The sequence below is a fragment of the Vigna unguiculata genome, chromosome 10 (genome assembly GCF_037176805.1).
Source record: "Vigna unguiculata cultivar grain cowpea cultivar isolate G323 ecotype 2 chromosome 10, ASM3717680v1, whole genome shotgun sequence".
Classification (NCBI taxonomy): Eukaryota; Viridiplantae; Streptophyta; class Magnoliopsida; order Fabales; family Fabaceae; genus Vigna; species Vigna unguiculata.
This window is the reverse complement of record NC_140801.1, coordinates 7,770,310-7,795,037: the sequence shown is the minus strand read 5'-3', so window position 1 is coordinate 7,795,037 and position 24,728 is coordinate 7,770,310. Positions and strand designations below refer to the sequence as shown.

The 24,728-nt window shown below is 29.9% G+C and overlaps 2 protein-coding genes across 2 annotated transcripts; one reads left to right on the top strand and one right to left on the bottom strand.

Moving 5' to 3' along the window:
- Positions 1–2,314: 2,314 nt before the first annotated feature.
- Positions 2,315–3,088, top strand: LOC114166442 (uncharacterized). The gene has a single exon (XM_028051177.2). It carries the CDS (start codon positions 2,517–2,519, stop codon positions 2,802–2,804), a length of 288 nt encoding a protein of 95 aa, XP_027906978.1. The 5' UTR covers positions 2,315–2,516; the 3' UTR covers positions 2,805–3,088.
- A 3,427-nt stretch (positions 3,089–6,515) lies between these two features.
- On the bottom strand, positions 6,516–11,499 carry LOC114165958 (CASP-like protein 5B2). Its single transcript, XM_028050598.2, has 3 exons — positions 11,152–11,499; positions 7,569–7,701; positions 6,516–7,019 (listed from the first exon to the last, which is right to left on the bottom strand). The coding sequence occupies exons 1-3, from the start codon at positions 11,283–11,285 to the stop codon at positions 6,819–6,821; spliced, it is 468 nt and encodes a 155-aa protein (XP_027906399.1). The 5' UTR covers positions 11,286–11,499; the 3' UTR covers positions 6,516–6,818.
- Between the last annotated feature and the right edge of the window lie 13,229 nt (positions 11,500–24,728).

Sequence of the window (24,728 nt, the reverse complement as noted above, 5' to 3'; positions counted from 1 at the left end):
AATCATAGTAAAGTTATGAAGAAAATTTAGAATCTTAACCTTTTTACGTTTCCAACAAATACGATATGAAGAAAATTTTGATTAGTCATTGTTATATAACATGTTCGAACAAGTTTAAAAGAATTTCTAAAATAGGACAAAATATTAATTTTATATCAGTAAAAATAAGTTGATGAATAAATTAATTAGTGAAAAAAATATGATATTTTTTTAAAATTTTACTTTGTGACTTGCATATGAATTACTTTTAGCTAAAAAAAATTATTTATTTTTAAGAAGTATTTTTAAATAAATTTATCCAAAATACCTTTGATTAAAATTTACTTTCAATTTTTTTTAGACTCATAATCTCTAAATTCTAAATCTTATTTGAAAGGTGTGATGTGAGTTCAATTCCATTGCATTAACAATTTATTAGTTTAGTCTTTGAGAAATATACTTTAACAACATATAGATAAATTATAAATACATGATAATTTTGACGATTCGTTTATTTAAGAAATGGGTTAATATTGGATAATCCTATATTTCTTAATTAGATTTAAGAAATTCTTCCGTAATTGATGAACATACATAATTATATTTTTAATAAAGTTAAAACAAACATACATTAAAAAAGTTGCATTCAACAAAATATGCATTAACAAATTTATTATCTAACACGTGTTTAATAAAACATTTTATCTTAATGAGAAAAATATTTTATATTAATGAAACAAGTAAACAACATAATATTTATGTCACCGAGTTTTAAAAAAAATGATAAAAACTCGATTAAAAATATAAAAATATTAAACATTTAACAAAAAATTAATAACAATTAAATACTTAAATTTGTAAAAAATTTAAAACTTAATTAAACTTAAAAATTATCCTATATTAGATTAAGTTATTTGTCAACTTAGTGTCTTATATAAAGAGCAACCAAGGGTTATAATCAAGTGAGTTATCTATTGATTAAAGTAATTTGTAAATAATTTAGATAATTAACAAGCACAGTTAAAGAGCTTAGTAGATTACAACTCAGAATGTATCCCCAAAAGCAAACAAGTTCTTTATTTATTAATAAATGTCATATAAGAAAAGAATATGAATTATATCAAATCATTTAAATTATTACTGTAGTTAAACACGATCAAATCAGTATAGTAAGAATAGAACAAATTAATTAATAAATATTATTATCATTATCATCATTATTGGTATTTGTTGGATTGAATGAAAGCATTAAAAACCTTTTGATTTTGAGGTTAGTTGTGAGAAGAAGATGATTAAAATAATAATTTTGGGTGGGCAATGTGCGAAACATGATTCATAAAATCTTATACTCCAAATCCTACACACATACAAGTGGCCCTATAGAATCAACAAAACATTTTATCACTTACCATACTTTAAAACAACATCTTAACCAACAACAAGATAACATTAAAATAACATTAAAATGAGTTGGGAAAAACTTTTTTTAATTATTTGCTTCTTCTCAATAAGGGCTTCAAATACAAATATTTATTTATTTTTATGCTATCTTTTGTCTATTTTACATTCTTAATTTGATTTGTTTACATTATTTCATTCTTTGTTTTGTCCGTTTACTTTTATTTCATCATTTGCACATAAAGACCATATATCTTAACACAAATAAAGACAAAACTAAAAGAGCCACAAGGGTTAAGTTATAAATTTTCTACAAGAAAAAACACCATCTTTATCATTGGTATCTTTCAATATTCTTCAGTTAAAAATACAATATTTGTAAAATTTTAATGGGTTGGAACATGTGGCGGTTATGGTTTATTTGAAACAAAATTAAGTGTAAATAAATAAATGTGAATTTTTCAAGTTATTATTGAATATAATTTATATATGAGTAATTTAAATATGATTAGAGGATATAGAAGTTCTTTAATTGCTTTAAGAGAAGATAAGATAGTTAAAACAAGTATCATAAACTGATGACATTGAAGACGTTTTAAGGAATAAACTAAGAAATTGATGATAAGAGGGAGAAAATACGTAATACATGAGGACCCATTTAGTAAATTTTATATATAAAAAAAAATTAGGATTTCTATTAAGTTAAAAGAATATTGGAGAATAAAACAATAATAATGAAATTAGAAATGCACTCCCTAATTAGAGATATAATCCAAGGTAAATGGTGGATAAATTCAAAACAAAAAATCATATCAAACCAACCAATCTTACTCTAAAAGCTGAAACCCCATCAAGCCAAACCACCAAAACAATAATAATGAAAAAAAAGTGGGATGAACAAAAAATTTGATTCCAATGAGATTTTTTGTTTTTGGCAAAGAGCTTTCAAAATGTTTCTGGCTTAGCGTGAAGAGTTGGAATCCAATTCATGCTATTACTCCACGTCATCACACACACTTTTAAACCCAAGAACCTCTCTGCTCTCCTCTCACCCTCAATCCAATTCACAAAAAAATCTTTCACTTTCTCTGTTTTTCCCCTGTTTTTCTCTGTTTTGCTCTGTTTTTTCAGACATAAAAATGGAGGGTCTCATTCCTTTTGTGTACAAAGCTATAATGCAGTACAAGAATGGAAGACAAGGGCCAATAGGTTCATGGCTTTGTGACTCACCTTCTTACTCATACATGAAGCTTCCAGGTGATTCAGGCAGATTTCAAACCTCTGCTTCCTCTCTGTTTGGATCAGAATATGTACTTTCTTCTTCTTCTTCCTCTTCTAAGCCTGGTTCTTCTGCAACCCAAGTCATGGTTTCTTCTTCTGATCGATCCCCTTCTTGTAACTTGAATCTCCCAAGAGTTCCAACATGAACATCATCATCATCATCATGTTTCAGTACATGAATGTTGTTAATGCCTTATTGTTAAGTGTTCAAGTTAAGTTTGACTCTTTCAATGGATCCAGTTTGGATCAAGTTTGGTCCTGGTTTGAGCTTGCAAGCATGGATAACCCTAAAGGAGTCTTGTGCTTGTTTGCATGTTTGTATTGTGCAATTGTAAATACCTGTTTTGATGTTTATGAAGATGTATTTGTTTCATGGCCAAAGGGTCATTTGTTCTATATAGTGAAGGAATGATTGTTTGTTCTGTCTTAACTTTCCTATAAATTTATGGAATGATTAGGTTTTTATTTTTATAGATTGAATCTTTCTTAAACTTTGTTGGCATTTGAAGTATGATTTTATAATAATTATTTATAAAAGTATAGAGATTAAACTATATTTGAACTTTTAATATATTTATCTATTTTAAAGATGCCACAAAAGGACAAGATAAAAAAAAATCAATTAAGAATCTAGACTCATTAGATTTTTTTTTTATTTTTAATGAGGCAAAATGAGAGTATATAATTTGAAAAATGTGTTGAAATTATGTTGTCAATTAACTAGAATTGCACAAAAAGGATACTTCTAAGTTTATAATTATGTTTAGTTTGGTGGATGGTGGCGTGTAGAGAGGGATATTGTTTTTTGCTCACTGTATATATTATGCATGTATTGAAGTTTCAACGTGTAAACCTAATTCCACTTCAAAATTTTGCTTGTGATGATATATACCATCTTGAACCAAAAGTATATACTTACTCTTGTTAGCTTTATGATTGTTTCGTTGATTATGACATGATTTGATAACAATACTCATTACTTTTATTTTTGTTAAATATATTTTAATCTTTTCCAAATGAACGTGTTTTGATTTTAGTTTTTGTATGATTTCTAGTCTTTCTAAAATTACGAACTATTGCTTTTAATTTTAGGATTATATACAACTGTTATTCAAATATATATATATATATATATATATATATATATATATATATATATATAAATTAAGTTGGGCGTATTACAGTGGTATTTTAAGATTTATGAAATATGTTATTTATTTATGTCGCAATAGATATTACGATCAAAATTAGGGATTTGAAAATTTGGAAAAAGTAAAAATAAAGAAAAAAAATTTTAAAAAATTAAAAATCAAAATTAATGTACTTTAAAAGAATTAGAAATCATGGTTTTAAGTTTTGCAAATAACAAATAACTTTCCTTATAAATACTAAAACTAAGATTCATTAACTAAAACCATACTTAAACTTAACTTTTTCAACTTATACTCCACTTATACCCACTTTTGTTAATAATTGCAATTTTATAGACTTTAATTTTATTTTCAAAACCAATTCAACTTTACATATCATATTCTCTATAGTTAATCGAAAAGTGAGAAAAGAAAAATATGCTACCACTATTTTTGTTCCTCTCTTTCTACCATGATCGCAAACAACCATCTCAAATAAACAAATTAAAACATAAAATCTAGAAATCATGAATCCCTTTTTATCAAATATTCCATAGTCGCACACACTATTGTTATGCACATGGAAAATAATGAAAATGTAAAAGTGTTGTAGGAGAAACTCATGGTGGTTGTTGATCAAACCTTCCACAGTCGCATAACCAATAATAATGCTCCTCAGTACAAATACCTTTATCATTCATTTGATATAAATATATTTATCATTCATTTAATATAAGGTGTATGAACATTTAGAGTTTGCTTAAAATATTCTTGAGAGAGTTTATCTTCTCAATATGTTTGTAACTATAACACTTACTTTGTTGCTTAGTGCTTATTGTAGGTTGGTCTTTGATCGAGGAGGAAGCAGTAGCAACATGGCCTACAACAAAGGACGGTTGTCATAAAACATCATGTAGATATGAGGTCAGTTCCTTCTCAAAAGGGAGAGGATGATGACATACGCTCAGTCATGTCATTTATTAAATAAGAGTTATACAAGAGTCAAAACTTGGATCAATATTTTAGAGGAAGTTTGGGCTCTATTGGGCCTTCAACAGTCTTTTTGGGTCCAAGATCATCTTTGAAGAGGCTCAACTCTAATGGATAATAAAATGTATAAACCTTCCTTCTCTTGAGAGTCACTTTGGTTAGAGTTTCCCTAGAATTTCCTCTAGTCTCCTTCCTTTAGATCTCACCTTTCTAGAGAACATTTAATCACACTTCATCGAACTAATATACCTTCTCTCTTTTCTGCTACCATCTCCATCCAAGCTTCATCACCTCAACCATGGAAATTGGATGCATCAATACTATCAAAATATTCAATATTAAAAGAAAAATATTATAGTTGTATAAATCTCAAATTAAAGTATAAAATAACAACTAGAAAAAAATTTAAATAATTATAAAATACTAAACAATTACACATAACTAAAATTTTGTAATAATAAAAACATTTATTAATTTTGCAAACAATCAGTGGTTTCACTTGCATTCAATCCATCTACACATTGAAAAAGAAAAGAAGAAAAATAAGATATGATATAATAATGAGTTTGGTTAATTGTGATATCAATTTATGGATTTATGTTATATTTGTGGATTAATTATATCACATTAATGATATTGTGTTTTTACGTTATATATTAAGTTTGTGATTTTTATACTTAATTATTTTATTGTTTATAAATGAAGTAATTAGTAATTAATAATATATTTCTTTGATAGAATGAATCGATATTAATATAAAATTATTTTATTATTGATCCAGAATTTTTAATATTAATTAATATTAAAAAGTTGGCTAATATTTTTAAATTAATTTATTAAATATTATTTAAATATTCTAAGTTCATCAATATTTTTTAAATTTAATTTAAAAATTTTATATATTAAAAATAAATATTGCTAAAATAAAATTTTATCTTATAAGAAATTTAATTATCTTATCCAAACAAGAAATTCAAATGTATGGTATTCCAATTACCCTATCCAAACAAATTATTTAAAAAATGATGAGAATTCAATTGTGAGAATTGTTAAATTATCTCATCCAAACACAAGGTTAAATCATTTGTAAATTGAATGAAATTTAGTAAATGTAATCTTCTTAGTAAGAACCCCTAATCTATTAATTAGATTATGTAATATTAATAACTTGTAGAGTAGAGATCCTTACTTTCGTAGATGTTTCATAATATTTAGATCCCCACCTTCCATTAATATGACTGGTTTAGTCCTTGAAGAAAGTGAATACTTGGAAATGATACGCTATTTTGCTATCATGTAACAGTGTAATGAGGAATGATTTTAAAGCACACAAGTGGAATCACACACTGGTCAATCAGAACAAAAATGTGATTAAAACGCAAGGCTAATGGATAACGGGACCCACAGAAAGGGGGGGAATTTGGAAGAAAGCATGATATGGAGCCATGATGTTGAGGAATGGCCAATGTCTTACCAGTGATAAGGCCTACCTACTTAATGCAACTTCTAGTAAGGGTCCACATTCATAAATGCAAGAGTGAATCTAAGTAGGACATATTTACACTCTCATTCAATCAGAAATCATCATACATAGTTAGTTTATAGAGTGGTGCAATAATTATTTTAAAGATTATATCAACAGTAATATGTGATTGAAAACCGGTTTAATGTTAACAATGCAAGAATATTAAACTCAAAAATAACTGGATCAAAGTAAAATACTATGGGCAATTTGGCTAGAGGTGGTGAACGAACAAGATTATATACAAACGCATGCACCCAGCACAAGGAGAATATCTTGGTTACAATAAGGAAGTTTACAGAATCATGTCAAAGCTTTTACATTAAACCAGCATCTATATCTAGGACTGAGGTTGGCGTGGCAAGGTTGAAAAATGAAAAATCAATCAAAGTTTTGAGAAGGGACAACATGGAAAAATTTGCCTACATGTCGTGGCAAGTATTGATACAACAAAATTTACAACAAGATACCTTGATATCTATGGTGGTCTTGGGATCTAGCAAAGGAAATACGTGAAGCTAGACTGAGGCCAAGATCCAGAACATCACATGCGATGACATTGCTGTAAGAACCCAGGTCACAAAAGCCATGGCTACAGAAATCTGATACTTGTTGCATGTGAGACGCTTAGTAGTCGCACACATATTAAGGTCTCTTGAGTATAATACTACAACTCCCGCTGATGAGCATGCAGCTGCCAGTGATAAAGTTGCTGTTACCTGCATTTCATAAATCACTATGATATGACCCACAAGCTTATCACATCAATTTTCAATCAGATTATAAAATAAGTGGCATAGACAAGGGAAATATTGATTCCAATGCCATTATTATTACAAAAAAAAAAATCAGAAATCGAAGCCAGACTTGTCTATAAGTTTAGTTTTTCACCAGCTCCATTAGATAAATCAAATAGAGAAACACTATTCTGCATTGCTACATGGTTGATAAATGATCAAATGATGTTCAATTATGAAGTTTGTCCATTCTTTAACAAGCATATTATGTTTACAAACCTGGCCGAGACATGAAGTTGTAATTGGCACGTACTGACTAGTTTATACGTTGCAGCTTAAATAGGACCTCACACAACTCGAAGTCACACAGACATTCGCAATTCAAAAATAATTAACTCCATGCATTTCTAACTATCCAAGTATTTGGTAATACGAACCATAGAAGTTGAATTCATGTTCAATGTGTAGGCATGCTCGTGTCTGAATTTATTTTTCTACACGAAAATAAAAAGATGAGGAGAGTGGTATTACCCAATCGCCTACAACAAACAGGCTGACAAGAATTGGATTTTGCAGGTCTCTCTTTCTCCTCAAGGCATAAATATCAAGACATGCAAGTCCAAAGCTCCAGAGAAATTGAAGTCCCATTGATGCAATTAAATAGCTGAAAAGTGCAAGGAAGTACCATAGAATTATGCTTAAAAGAAAATGTGACACTCTATAGACAAAAAACAAAAAGAAAAGAATCACTTTCAATTTAATATATTAATAGACCAACAAAAAGAAAATTACATTAAGTAGTATACATTTAAGTATACTTTTAACCAGTAGACAATGTTATCTCAGATCCAGTGCATTGCACTTAAACACTCAAGGCCCATTGAAGACACACAAACAACCCTTTAGTATCTTAACCAAACTATTGGGGCAGGAACAAGTAATCAATTTCCTGTTATTCCCATTAGATCGAATTGCAAGATTCAGGGCTAGAGTTTTACATTCATTCATTGCTCAATTTCAAAACAATCAACAAAGCATATAAATATAAAACCATCACGATATCAGTAGGATTTGGAACAAGACAAAAACAATACAGCTAATTTCTAGAGCAAATCAGAGTCTGGATACTTTCAGGAAGGGCAAACATATATTTGGTGAGGAAAGTGTTAATTGAATTGAAATAGAACTTCATTTATACATGTTAAGGTTTATTGAGTATTTTGTCACTGTTAGTTTTGGTTTATATGTTATGATGGGTGCGCCTAGGTACAACAGAAGATGTGTCTTGGTGATCAATTGGTCATGGATTGGAATACGAAAACCATCAATTAGCATATGCAATGGTGAGGAGGTCGGGTACAATGACTTAACCCCCCACCCACACACACACACACACTTTTTCATAGCAAGGAGCCTTTAGAGGCTAGAGTACATTAGTTAAAAAAAAAAAAAAAAAAAAAAAGAACTAGAAAAACTAAGCAGGATTCAAATTGAAGCCCAAAAAACCCAAAAAGAAAAACCACAGAAAAAGTTTAGGCCACATGGCTCAATACACCTCAAACCCTAACTCATTGAGCAGCCAGCTAAGAGTATCTCCTACTAGAAAATGAAAAGATGGCTTCACTTTTGCCACAGATCCCAAATGGAGGAGTGGGTGGTTGGTGGAAGTAAAAGGGAGGTTGCAATGGCAGTCTGCTGATGGTGTATCTAGTGGAACACCTTATGCAACCAGCCACCAAAGCGCATGGTCACCATCATTTAGCTGTGAAAAGTCATTTGCACATTCCTTGACGACAAAACCACACTAGAGCAACGTTTTACGTAGTGTTTTATCTAAATTCACAAGCACACCCCGCAAATTACTGCTAAGGTGGCTTGATTAACTTCATAGTAATTTAGTGTATTTTGAAACATTGAAAATGGGAGTCATTTCTTGTATTTGGAATTTAAAAAAATATGAACTGACTTCATTAGCAAAATTCAATGAATTTTATTCATTCTAATGTATAAACCCTACCAAATAAGTAGGATTGGACAGGATTTGATTTGATTAAATAAATAAACTACTTTAACCTTATTACTTTGCAGCCTACCTCAAGTAAAATAATAAAATAAAACTATACCAATTTGTTTTCAGAGTGAGGAGTTCCTAGCATAATATTTGATTTCAAATCAATTCAAGCCTAGCTCTTTCTTAATAATTTCCAAACAAAGAAATTGATTTCTGAATCAAATTAACTGAAATCAAATCATATCAAATTTTATTTTATTCCAAACACAAACTCAGTTCAAATCTTGTTCACTCAAATTTTTAACACTATCAACAAGCAACAAATTAATATGTTGTGTAGATCTTATGGAGCTTATTTCAGCTTATAAAATGGCTAATTAGCTGATATCTATAAGTTTCATGGTAAAGTTTGTCTATAAGTAATTTCCAGTTCATTTCACGAGTTTCAAGGCCAAATTTATGAAAAATACTCAAAATTGAAAATAGATTATTGAATAAATGCCTAACTAAGTTGTCTACTGAAACACACTAGCAAAAATTTGAGAAATAGAAGGTGCCATTGATTATGTTATGTTCAAACTGAGAACTAAAGATTATGCAAACAATGCACCTCCTTCATAAGTTATGACTGCGCAATTAGTTTCCTGATTGGACACGAAGTCCAACTTGTCTCACCCCCTTTTAAGCACACCGTCAGCATCATGCTAAAAAAGAACCACCAAGTCCACATTGCAGTATACATCAAAATGTATATGAAAGTTTTCAATCCCGTAGGGAATTTTGTACCAGCCCATATTCAAGCCATAAGCTCGAGCTTTTAGCTGGGGTCATGCATCAACCTGATTGAATAAATTCACCTAGAACCTAGCAAAAAAAAGACCAATAACTTATAGGGCTATAAGCACACCCTAAACACACTTTGTTCAAAAGGCCCCATCTGAGCTATATTTAGATTGACTGAAGAAAATACCAAACCCATCTTCACCCTTGTGCTCTTATAATTCCATTACTGGTCAAGGTCAGTTTACTCTCCTCCCTACATTAATTTCGCCTCGGGGAGATTTATGTTAATATCTTATATGAAACATTCAGTAGGTCGGAAAACTGGAAACTGGAAAATTCAGAATAAACAAACATTTTTTTTTTCTTTTTCAATTAGGAAAAAACTAAAAACAAAAGTGTAACTCCTCCTCCCCTTCACTTTTAAGAATTAGTTTGACAACCCACTAAATTTGTGGTAAATCACAATTAAAATAAAGCTTTTTCAAGCTAGTTTTCACATAAAGTTCACCCTTCAATTTTCTACGCTCATGTTCAATACAACATCATCACATCCGTCAACTGAAATTTCCATTTTTCACTCACTCCTCTATTTTGTTTGATACCCCTCACCCTCAATCCCAAGTGGCATCATTGTCAGTATATGATTCACAAATGCTAAACTCCAAATTTTCAAAATTCCGTCCACATCCAGCATTTTAGTCATAACTACAGGGTTTTAAAGTCTCCCTAACGATGGTGGCATCAGCTGTAATAGTTTGAGTTAGACATCAAATTGTAAAGAAAATAACATATAGTAACATTTACAAATGATCTCATAAATAGGGATTGCTTAAAAGAAAAAATAAGAAAAAAAAAAACTGAAATGAATTTCTCCGTAAACTTAATCATAGAAACTCCCTCATGTAACTTCTCCAGTTTTTCTATTTAATATGTGCATAAGTTATTTTTAACCATGGTAAAACTTATTTTACTTTTTTTCTTCTTATTATTTTTTTCTTCCAAGTTTCTTTAAAGGACTTTCTCCAAACAGACCAAACTATTTCAACTTTGGAAATATTGATTTTCATTTTTTCTTCTAATTTTCCACTTCTAAAAATGGTAATGTAGAAGTTTTTCCTTTGCAAACAGACTCTTCTTACTAAATCTAAAAATGAAATATTAACTCCCACCCCCACCCACCCGACCCGCCCCCAATCCAATCACACCCTAAACTAGAAAACCTCAAAACAACACACATAATCAACTTGGATTCAATTTAACTTAACTTTCAAGGGAAAATCAAAATAAAAAGGAAAAAAAAATAGAAGAACAGTGGTATACCAGAAAGCAGTGTAGCTAGAGAAGCCAAAACCAGTGACCATAAGAGCAATTGAAGCGGCACCAAACGCACATTGCCCAAACCTCAAGAGGAACCCGCTAATCGTTCCGGGCCCACCCCACAGCCGCTTCATCATGCCCTCCTTTTTCTTCTTCTTCAACCAAAAAACCCTAATTTCAGAGCTTTTCCATTGAGGAGATTTTCTTCTGTTTATCACCCTCTCCGCAAGGTGAATTGGGTTTCTGTGAAAGGTTTGGGAGAGAGGAGAATGGGAATCGAAAGAGTGAGTGTTTGGGGAAGATAGCTTTAGAGTAGTGGCAATGGATGGGAATCGACGGTAAAGTTAATGCTTGCTTACTGTTATCCAGAATCTTTTTGCTTTATCCCACTTTTTTTAACTTTATGTAAAACTAACTATGGGATAAAATATTGAAATGAGATTTGTTTCATTATAAAATTATTGGAGGATTATACAACAATGTTTCTCATATTAATTTTAAGCGAAAATTTAGGAAACACCATGTGGAAAAAATTAAAAAGGAGATTGTATTTCATAGCAAAATACATATAATATCGAATAGAATTACAAAATTGATAAGGTAAAAAGAAAAACTTTATCTCGTATATTTATCCTACTTTATTATCCCAATATAACTCCTATATTTAATATCACAATATAACCCAACCCCATAGATCTTCGATATGATTTTCAAGTATAGAAGTTCAAATTTTCTTTAGATCATTATTCAAAATTCGATTTTAGTACTTGATCTCACTACTATATTATGTTTTTTTGCTTTGACAAGTAACTATGCTTCTATTGTGTAATAATCGGTAGTTGATCTCCTATATACGCTGATCCATCATAGTCTATATTTGTATATACTTAAAAACTTACACTCTTATTTCATTTAAATAAAATTCCTCTTTTCAGAATTCTTTTTAAATATTGAACAATTCTAAGAGCAACTTGTAAACTAGACTTCTGTGGTTCTATATAAATTGGTTTTCTAAACTCATAACAAAAGCAACATATAATCGAATGTGAGATAAGTAAATAAGATTGTCAACAAGTCTTTGATACATTTCTTTATCCACTTTAATATCCTATTCTACACTTCCAAACTTTATATTTGGATCAATTGGAGTACTAATTAGTTTGTAGGTTGTCTTTTTGTTTCTTCAAGCAAGACAATAACGTACTTCTGTTGAAATATGAAAATTCCTTTATGGAATGAACCATCTCAATTTGCAAAAATATATTTTTAAGTCTTCCTAATGTCTTAATCTCAAATTTCATGACAAGACATTGACTTAACATTTGTTGCTCCCTTGTCATCCTGATAAGTTGTCCTTGGAGCTATTAAATAGATGTCACTCTTCTAATGCATTGTTGCACAAAAAGTGAATAAAAATAGAAAGCACTAAGTTAACCCAAATCATCTTCTAGTGAATTTGCAAGAACTTCACTTAGAACAACACTTATAAAAGTCTGCAAAAACATATTAGATATATATACATATATATATATATATACATATGTATATATATGTATATATATGTATACATATATATACATATGTATATATATACATATGTATACATATGTATACATATGTATATATATATGTATATATATACATATGTATACATATGTATATATATCTTCCTAATGTCTTAATCTCAAATTTCATGACAAGACATTGACTTAACATTTGTTGCTCCCTTGTCATCCTGATAAGTTGTCCTTGGAACTATTAAATAAATGTCACTCTTCTAATGCATTGTTGCACAAAAAGTGAATAAAAATAGAAAGCACTAAGTTAACCCAAATCATCTTCTAGTGAATTTGCAAGAACTTCACTTAGAACAACACTTATAAAAGTCTGCAAAAACATATTAGATATATATACATATATATATATATATATATATATATATACATATATATATATATATATATATATATATATATATATACATATGTATACATATGTATATATATGTATACATATATATACATATGTATATATATACATATGTATACATATATATACATATGTATACATATGTATACATATGTATATATATATATATATATATGTATACATATATATACATATGTATATATATATATGTATATATATATACATATATATATATATATACATATGTATACATATGTATATATATGTATACATATGTATATATATATATATATATATATATATATATATATAAAAGTAAATGAGAGATTTAAAACAGTAAAAGAAATAAAGATATAAAAACAAATAAAAATAAAAGGACAAGTTGATCCTTCGACTCTTCCATAGTTGAATTCTTCATTGGTTGTCAAATGATTATCTTTCTTTTGATTTATAAACAGAGACATCAAATTAACTAAATAAGCTTCAATTAACTTGTTAAGACTCTCCTTCATTCTAAGTGTATATGATTGAACTTCTTGTTATACGTTACCCATTCCAAGCATCTAAGACTAAAGAAATATCCATTCTTCTATTTTTTTTGATTAAACAAATTGGTATACAAGTTTGAATTAATCAAACAAGCGTAAATTAATTCATCTAGTTTCTCGGTTGTTCCATGCATGTATAACCTATTAACATTTTTCTTGTTCCAATCATATACAAACTAAGTGCTTTATTACTCTACACATGTTCCAAGTGTATACATGTGAAGATTTACTTTTTCACTTACACAAAAGATTATCAAAATTAAGAAAAATGACAAGAATCCTAATTAAAATTTACGACTAAATTATCAACACACGTTCTAAGAAAATCCTTTAAGAAATAATTAGAATTCAAGAAAAATATATGAAAATAGACTCCAAAAAATAAATTAAAATAATTATTTAATTGCACCTAACCTCATAATTCATTATGAAATTACAAAAGAATCAACCAACATGGATTAATCTTCTATGTGGAAGACTACCCAAAACATGAAGAGAAAAGTGGCAGAGGAAGTGATTGAAGGACGAAAGAGGTAGTGGTTGATGGATGGATGAGGTAGTGATTGATGGATGAGGTGATTCCACTAAAGCTTTATATTTATAGAAGTTCATAATGAGCCTCGATTGCTATTGAAGATCCATAATGTCCATTTCAATTGTTGAATTTGCTTAGAGATTTTATGCATATTTTGTGCAGAGATTTAAAGGCTTGGAGATCAAGATTATAAAATTATATTATCTCCAAGATTTTCCTAAGATTATCTTCTTATCTTTAATATTTTCTTCAAGATTGTCTAAGATTATAATGTCCCTTAAATCTTATGCAGAATAAAACCTTAATCAATAGTTATTTAGAAAGCCCAACTTAGTAAATGATCCAATCAACACCAACATTTAGGTATACAAAGCACAGTTAGAATGCTCAAGAACATGTATGTGCTTTATTAAATCATCAAAAGTCAATTTTTTGGTGAATGTTTTAATTTAAAAATCATTTTTATCCCATTTGGTCAAATCACATTTAAAACATATTTAAAAAAAATATTATTCAATGAAGCAAAAACTAAATGAGTTATGAGTGCATAAAAGTGTATTCATCACATCCCTAATTACTATAATATCATAAATATACACCAACAATATTGTTAAGTCACCTTCTTAAAACAAAATGTTTAATGAATAGAATGTGATCCCATTGACTTCGTTTGTAACTTAGACTTGTCATAACTTTGGTGAATTTATTAAACTATGCTCTTTGGTTTCAACCCATACAAAGTTGTTGACCTCTATTGTTAAATTCCAACAACTACACTAGTTCAATTCTAGTAAACAATTATCGTGTCCACAAGTATTTGTTCAAATTTATCAATAACCTTGAAACTATCTAGATTTGAAATGAAACAATACTTTGGTTGTTTTAAGATGAATCAAAGATAAATGCAAATTTAAGATGAATAAAACTAATAAGAATGAGTGTATTGGGATTGAAATTCACTATTCTTTTCCTATTGCACTATTATTAATTTACTAAATACCAAATCATTACTCAATGTTCTTAGAAGTGCTAAGTTAAATATAACCAATTCCTTGACTTTAGAACCTAAGGAGTTCAAGCTCAGTGCAATTTCTCATCCCTTGATTTTGCATTAAGAACAAGACTTTATACCTAGCTAAAGCAGATAAAACTATTCCTAGCATCTAGTAGTTGTAGATGGTTTGATTGGATCTTAACTTAGACCAATTTCCCAAATCAATCTAAGTTGATGAAGTAATATGAGTGATCAATTCATCCAAGCAATTAACATGGATAAAATCATTAACATTTGAATAAAGCATTTAAATAAATAGAAATCAGTACCAATACAGAGAATAAAATGAGCTACATTTAACCCCAATACAAGAGAATTCAATTCAACTGCTCATGATGAATCTAACAATAAGAACTAGGAGTTGTTGTTCCTCCTAATGTCTTTTACAAAGATATTCAATAAATACAAAGAGAAATGTTCTAAAGAAGTCCTAAAAAGAAGCTAAAACTCTAATTTCAAGAATAGAGCATGACTTTGTTTTTATAGACTTTTAGAGCATGGCTTGAGCTTCAGTCATGGTGATCAACACGTGGGATTTTCTCCCATGATGGGTTTTCTTCTAGCTTAGGCTCCTTCTGTGATGGTCAACATTGAAGGTTTCCTCCTTTGAAGGGTTTCATCTATGGTTCAAATTCTAAATATGGTGCACAATGTTTCTTTATTGCGAAGTTTTCCTCATGTGGCTTCAACACCAACATCACTACTCAACTATTGATGGCAAACCCCTAGCCAAGGGACCAACCACTAGAGGAACGACTAGAAGGATCCCAGAAGATTGGGCTTCACCTAAGTTGAGTAGACCCAAGTTGATGTTCATTTGGGCTAAGGAAGATGTGAAAACCTAGCATAGGATTCTTTTTTAAATATTATAATAGTAATATTTTAGGCTTTGTATTATGGCATAAGATTTTATTTGGGTGTATTTGGACCAAATTTTAGGCTTGGTTGAAGATTAGTTTGGACCTAGAAGGAGATGGGTCTAGCTTTGGACCAAAGAGTGAAGCATATAAAGTTAGGGTTAAAAGTGGCACATTCTTGGTGAGCAAGTCTCCTACTTGAGCACACCATGCAAGGAGAGTATGAGTGCTTAGGTGACAAGTCACACCTGATACATGCTTCATTTGGCTCTAAAATTCAAACTCTGGAATTCAAATTTTGGCTCTCCTTTTTGGAGACTAGTCTAGGGTTTCTTAGCATATAAATAAAGGAACTCCACCATTGCTTTCTTCACCCGAGACCACCAAAACATTTTCTTCAAGTCTTGATACATCTTTGTAGAACTCGGATGAATACTTAAGTTACTCTTATGAGCTTCCTCCATTATCAGCTTTCTCAACTCTTCTTTTGTAGGTATGCAAATTATATCTCTAAACTTGATGATTCATTTGAATCCTTATGGAATTCATATTCTTTTCCTTCAACTTTTGCTATCAACTTTTCTTGCAAAAAATTGATCTCTTTCTTAAGCTCTCTTTATTTCTTCTAAGAATTCACTTGATATTTTTAACATTCCTAAGCATATGCTATTGGGTCTAAGCTTTACAACTAAGTTCAAGTCTTTGAATGATTCCATCAAATCCAATTATTTCACCATCATCGTAGATGCATGTATAGGTTTTTGACTCAAAGCATCGACAACAACATTTGCTTTCCCAGGGTGATATTGCAGCTTAAAATCGTAATCCTTAAGAAATTTCATCCATCTATGTTGTCTCATGTTTAGTTCTTTTTGATCAAAGAGGTACTTCAAACTTTTATGGTCACTGAAAACTTCAAACCTTGCTTCATACAAGTAATGTCTCCATATTTTCAACGCAAACACCACGACAGCAAATTCCAAATCATGTGTAGGATAATTAAGCTCATGTTGCTTGAGTTATCGTGAAGCATAAGCTACAACTTTTCTTTTTTGCATCAACATACATCTTAATCCTTGTCCACATGCATCACAATATACCTCGAAATTTTGTGTAGGGTTAGGAAGGACTAAAATAGGTGCAAATGTCAATTTTTTCTTCAACTCTTGAAAACTAAACTCACATGCTTCATTCCATTCGAAGGTTATCCCTTACGTGTCAACTTAGTCAAAGGCAATGCTAATTTAGAAAATCCTTCAATGAATTTTCTATAGTAGTCTGCCAATCCTAAGAAACTACATATTTTTGTGATATTCTTTGGTTGTTCCCAAAGCAATACTGCTTGAACCTTTGAGGGGTCAACTGCAATGCCATTTTGTGATATCACATGTCCCTAAAATTGAACTTCTTTCAACCAGAATTCATACTTTGCCCATTTTTCATACAATTGTCTCTCTTTGAGAATTTGTAACATAATTCTCAAATGTCTCTCATGTTCTTCATGATTTTTGGAATAAATTAAAATGTCGTTAATGAAAACAACCACACATTTATCCAAAAATTCATGAAAAATATGGTTCATATAATCCATGAAAATGGCAGGAGCATTGGTCACACCAAAAGACATTACCAAGTACTCATAACGACCGTATCTTGTCCTAAATGTTGTCTTTTGAATATCTTCCACCTTGACTTGAATCTGATGATAGCTTGATTTTAAGTCAATTTTGGAATATACCACAACTCGTCTCAATTGATCCATCAAATCATCAATCCTTGGTAGAGGGTATATATATTCTTAATGGTGATTTTGTTAAGCTAACGATAATCCACACATAACCTCATAGTGTCATCCTTTTTCTTAACTAACAATACTAGCGCACCCCAACGAGAAAAATTAGGTTTGATGAATTGTTTGTCCAACAATTCTTCTATTTGTTTTTTCAACTTTGTTAACTCTAGAGGTGACATCCTGTAAGGGGCTATAGACACAAGTCTAGATCCTGGTACCAAGTCTATAATGAATTCTATTTCTCTTTGTGGAGGTAACCCGGGAACATCCTCAGAGAAAACATCAAGATACTCACAAACAACATGAAACTTATTAATGTTTGGAATTTCCTTGACTTTTAAAGAAGTTAAGATCATGTATACGTGAGATCCTTTTGGGATGTCATTGTGATTGGTAGTACCCTCTTTTAAATCTTTTGAGTCAAAAACTTCACCTTTGTGTGATTCAAAAATTAAAGTCTTATCGTGACAATTTAGGAGAATATGATTGGAAGATAACCAGTCCATTCCAAGAACAATATCAAAATGAGACAAGGGTAGACATATAAGATTTACAGAAAAAATTTTATTGCCTATACAAATATGAAAATTTGTGCATGCAAGTGAAGTGGTGACTGGAACATTGGTAGGAGTAGACATAGTTAAATCATATGGCAATAAAGAGATAGGTAACTTTAGATGTTTGACACATTCATGTGATATGAAAGAACGACTAGCACCTGAATCATATAGTACAATAACGAGGTGACCATTTATGATGCATTTACCTTGGATTAGATCTTCATATTGAAAATAGCTTCAGTACCATTCATCGTGAAGACTCTTCAAGTTGTTTTTGGTCTTCCAAGTTAATTCTTTCCTCCATTGTTGCTTCCCCCATTTCCTTTCTCCTTAATTAACTCTTTGCATTCATTACGATAATGACCCACCTTCCCACATTTGAAGCAAGTTATAGTCTTGGTGGTGTAGTTTCTTGACAAATGAGGTCCTCCATAGTTGAAACATTTGAAAAGGTTGGTTATGCCTGAAGTATTGGCAGGAGATAAATGTTTTTGTCCTGAAGAATTCCAAGAAGCATGAGATGGACGTTAGTAGGGTTTCTTATTATTGAAATCATTTCTTTTGTGCCTCAGAGGCTCTCATTGCCTCCATTGAGTTTGCCTTGCTATAGTATCATCCTCATAAATCCTACAATGGTTTACAAGAGTAGCAAAGGAAGAAATCTCTAAATAAGTAACTGCTTGTTTAATATTAGGTCTCAGTCCACTTTCAAACTTGGAACAACGGGAACGCTCATTAACTCTATCATGAAAGTAAGAACAAAATTTTGACAACTCATTAAACTTTGTTGCATATTCTCCTATAGACATGGTTCCTTGACGTAGATTAAGGAATTCAACTTCCTTCCTCCTTTGAAGATCCTCTGGAAAATATTTTCCAAAAGCTTTTGTGTGAAGACTTCCCAAGTAATTTGTCTCCCTTCATCCTCTAATTGTTGTTTTGTAAATCTCTACCAGTTTTTCAGCTTCTTCAACGAGCATATATGTAGCAAATGTGACTTTATTTGCATCAGCACACGTTATTGTGATGAAAATTTTCTCAATTTCTGCTATCCATGATTGAGCACCCTCAGGATTAAATCCTCCTTTAAATTTTTGTGGATTGTTCCTTTGAATGGTTTTTAATCCTTGATTTTCCATGGGTTCAACATTTTGTTTTCAGCTCATATTTTCCAAGACAATTGTCATTCTAGCCAATAATTCATTGGTAATGTTTGGTCCCTTATCCATCTTTTCCTGAAAGAATGAACAATTTCCTTAGTTTTCTTTAAAATTTTTTTTTAACTATTGCTAAAACTTATCCCTACTACAAGTAGCAATTATTGTTACCACTTACTTTTATTAGTCTACTTATCTTGCATTTCTCTTTTTTAAGAAAAATGTTAAATAAACAACTTGCACCTCTACTTATTAGTAGGGACTACAAACATGGAAAACACCATACCCAAGGTCTTGACAGAAGGAACTGCTCTAATACCACTAAATGTGACGTCTCGACTACTATATTAAATAATTATTATTTAATAAAAAGATGAAATTAATTTTTTTTTGTATAATAAGATTTTCCTTGAGAGTACACTAACAATAACATAACTTCATATCCATATATATATATATATATGTGTGTGTATATATATATATATACATATATATATATATATATATATATATATATATCAATAGTTTACATTTTTGTAATTGTTTATGAAATATTACAAAAATATGTATTTGTATAATATTAAGAGTTCTACATCAAAATAGAAGATTATCTACATTTTTAATATCTCCTCAAGATATTAATATAAATTATCCACGAGTCAATCTTTAAAAGATCTACCAATAATATCTCGAACAACTCTCACTGAGTAGGTTCCCCTACTACTCATGCAATAAGTACATATGAAAGAAAAATATGGAAGGAGTGAGGTCTTTATAAGCCTTAAATATCAATCTTAATAAACTCAACAAACAATAGAGATACTAGGGGCGTAGAATTAGACCTACAATAAAAAAACTTGATCTTGTTTTACCAGACATATGGATCCATATTCCATTTCTGATGATCCATTATGAACATCAAAGTTTACTATGGGAAGTGATTAGGTAGTCGAGTATTTCTCATAAAAACATTGGTACAATCATAATTATTTCTTTCTCGAGAATATTAGCCATTTATAGGCCTATAAAAGAGATATATACTCACTACCTAACCTTGGTGATGTCGAGCAGGTATCAGATAGTCCCAAGTTTGGCCTATGAATATCCTAGTTTAGGGCATTATTCTAAACAATCCAAATACTCACCTACTTGGTAAAACTTCCTTAGACCCCACCATGATCCCTGCCTTTCATCCCGTAGTGTACAAAACTGTGACTTACCAAATACAAACACTCTAACACTGGTTTGATCTCGACTTATAGAAATCAGACTTAACTCTTTCTTAACTGACATACTCTTGGACATTTTCAAATGTCATAAAATATAATGACTACCAAATTATGTCATTGTCTAAACTATACACAAAGAATATAAAATAACAATAAAATGTACATGTAATTTTCTTTTATCCAAGCTCACTGAATAAAATAATATCTGCTTTTACTTTATTTTTATTTTATTTTTAATTATAAAATAATGATAAAATAAGAATCAAAGCAAGAAATTTAAATAAATAACTAGATAAAGATTAAAATGTTATAAATAAATATAATAAAAAAATTACAAATTAAACAAGACCAATGCGTAACTGGAGATATATTAAATGAAATAAATAAACAAAACCAGTGCATAACTAAAGATAAATTAAACGAAATAAACAAAAAGGATCAGTTCATAACTGAAGATAAATTAAATAAAATAAATAAACAGGACAAGTGCAAAATTAGAGATAAATTAAATAAAATGAATAAATAGGACCAGTACATAACTAAAGATAAATTAAATAAAATAAATAAACAGGACCAATACATAACTAGAGATAAATTAAATAAAATAAAGCAACAAGATTAGTGTATAACTAGAGATAAATAAAATAAATAAATAAATAGGACTCGTGCATAACTGGAGATAAATAAAATAAAATAAATAAATAGGATCCGTACATAACTAGAGATTAAATAAAATAAATAAACAGGACCAGTGCATAACTGGAGATTAAATAAATAAAATAAAATAAAGGAATAGGACCCGTGCATAACTAAAGATAAATAAAATAAAATAAATAAATAAGGTTAGTGCATAAATGAAGATAAATAAAATAAAATAAATAAATAGGATCAATACATAATTAGAAATTAAATAACATAAATAAACAAGACCAGTGCATAACTGGAGATTAAATAAATTAAATTAAATAAAAGAACATATCAATGCATAACTAGAGATAAATTAATAAATATAAGAGGATAATAAATGAAAATAAGTTAAATGGAAGTAAATAAAATAATATATGATTCAAAATAAATAAAAAATTAATATAACACCCATGAGTTTATCAAGAATAATATAAAAAGAGCTTAACCTCACTTCCCCTCACTTTTTCTTTTCTTTCTCCCTCCTTTTCTTTTCTTTTTCTCTCTTCTTTCTTTCACGTAACTTATTTCCTCACTTGATTTCATCTCCATATATATATATATATATATATATATATATATATATATATATATATATATACATATATATACACACACACACGTGTATATATAAGTCACACATGTGTTTTTTTTCAAATCATCATTGTTTTTATTAATAAAGAGATAATGTTTATTTCTTTAGGTTATCTCTTTCTTTTGTTTTCTATTTTTTTCTTCTTATCTTTTCTCCTTATCTTGTTATCTCTTTAGATGGTTCTCCATTTTTTTATACACACACCTACTTAATAATATTTGAATTATTTTTACCTAATATTATATATATATATATATATATATATATACATGCATATTTTATTAGTTTTGTTTTCTTCTTATTGTTATTTTCAATAAGTAAAAACTACATCATGATAAAAAATATTTTTAATGTTTAAACTACATCATGATAAAATACGAAAAATTAGTAAAAACACAAGATTTTCTAGCTGTTATATTTAAAATAAATAATACAGTTTATCAAAAGTAGGGATGTTACATAAGTACACTTCATCCTTCAAATTATAGTACTTAATCATTTATGGAACAACACCAATTAAATGCATTATAACACTTGGTCTTACATCAAAGTTAAACTTAAACCTTTTGAAACAACGATCAATCAATTCCATCTCCTTATCATAAACAACATTTTTCTCTCAAAATATGTGAAAAAATGCATCCAATCGAATAACGGACTGTATTGACAAAAGCAGAGACTATTAAATTAAAAGTATACAAATATACATTATGTAAAACAATGACTAAACAGATTTTGAAAGCTAACCTCTGAAGGATATAACCTCACCCTAAGAGATGAAAAAAACCCTATACCATACCTAGATATTGGATCTCATCCCATTCTGTATTAAAAATTCTTAACCGGAAATATCTGCCACGACAAAACAAAGTACTAACATAATGCAACTCATCCAGTTCATAGAATTCCTCTAAAGCAGGTGATTTGCGGTAAATTCCTTTTTTAATTAAGGAATCCTCAAACTCTATATTAAAAATATTTCCCATTGAGTTTGTGAAATAGTTTGTCCCCAATAAACAGTTTGTTTTCCCATTCAACTAAAAAACCATCTTCAAAATCCAGAAAGCCCTGCAACAAACAGATAAACAAACATCTATGACCAAAACGATATAATACTAAATGTTATCTGAGAAAAAGACAAACATATATGTTATGCTTATGTTGCACGACATTCATCTTCTGCAGCATCTAGAACCACGACACTACCTCCTTTTCGAAATGCATAGAGGCTTTTTCAACCCGTTCCCCATCAGGTGCATGGTGATAATTAAAGAATTTATCAACTTTGAAAATCCAATCCAAAACGGATGAAGAACCATCGTAATGGGGAAAACCTAGAGAAATATCTTTGCTCACAACAACCATACACTAATACAAAAAAGGCCTTTAACGTCACCCCAATAACGTCTGCCTAAAAAAAGTCCAACGTTAAAAATGCGCGGTGGCAATTTTGTAAATAATGAGACATTTTTAACGTCTGCCCGCTCCACGTCAGACGTTACTTAACGTCTGTTGAAAAATACCCCGACGTCACTCAAAAAAGGACGTCAGACCAGTGCGCGACAGACGTCACTTGACGTCGGACCAGTGCGCGCCAGACGTCACTTAACGTCGGCCCCTCCCACCCCCGACGTCACTTAACGTCGGACATAAGACCCCCGACGTTAAGTTTTAGGTTATCTCTGCGCGAAACGCAGAAACCCTCGCGATGTTCATCGTTTCCGCGAGAGTTCCCGCCGGCGACGCCATTTCCGACCCCCTCCAGGTGAGTTTCGAAAGGTTTTCGCCATCAAACTTGTTGGGGTTTAATTATGGGTTGATTTTACGCGTTTTGAACCGATTATTTTTCGTTTTCATCCCCATTTGCAGCGTTTTGAGATTCGTCCCACTTGCTCTTCGTTCCCATTTGGCCAGCAGTGTGCGGAGACCCTAGACTTCCTATCAAAGTTCGTCTTTCAATTAGAGAAGGTTAGTTTTTCATTGTATGTATATATTTGTTCATTGTATGTATAGAATTACTTGTATAATTTATAAATGTCATTATAGTTTTAGTCTTAGACTATTTTTATATTTTATTTAAAATTTTATAATAATATTTGTAAAATTAGTAAATAAGATTATATTTATTATTAGATATATGCATTTTAAATAATTCTCATTGCATTTTATTTTTGAATATTATTGTTGCAGTGTTATTTTATATATGTAGATTTATTATACTTATAGTATACAGTGAGCGAAACTTAGTTCCCGTTTGAGATTTAATACAAATGATTAAATTTTTAATCGTTTGTATTAAATCTTGAATTGTCCGATTGGACAGTTTGAAAAAATTATTTTTCATAATTTTCTACAATGTGTACATTGAGGTTTACGCATAAATTTCATAAAATTTTGATTGAGGCTAATTTGTGTTGTTCTCTGGATGCATACTTGATTGTGATCATGATTAATCACTTTCATTTCGTGTACTTCAGAGACCAATGCGAAATGCTGTCGAAATTTTGTGAAATTTATGATGTTTGACTTATTTGTACATGTGTTAGCAAATTATGAAAAATAATTTTTTCGAATGGGTAGGGCCTCACCTTGTGAGACTTAAAAGTTTGAGATTGATTGAGTTTTTTACGAACATATAGT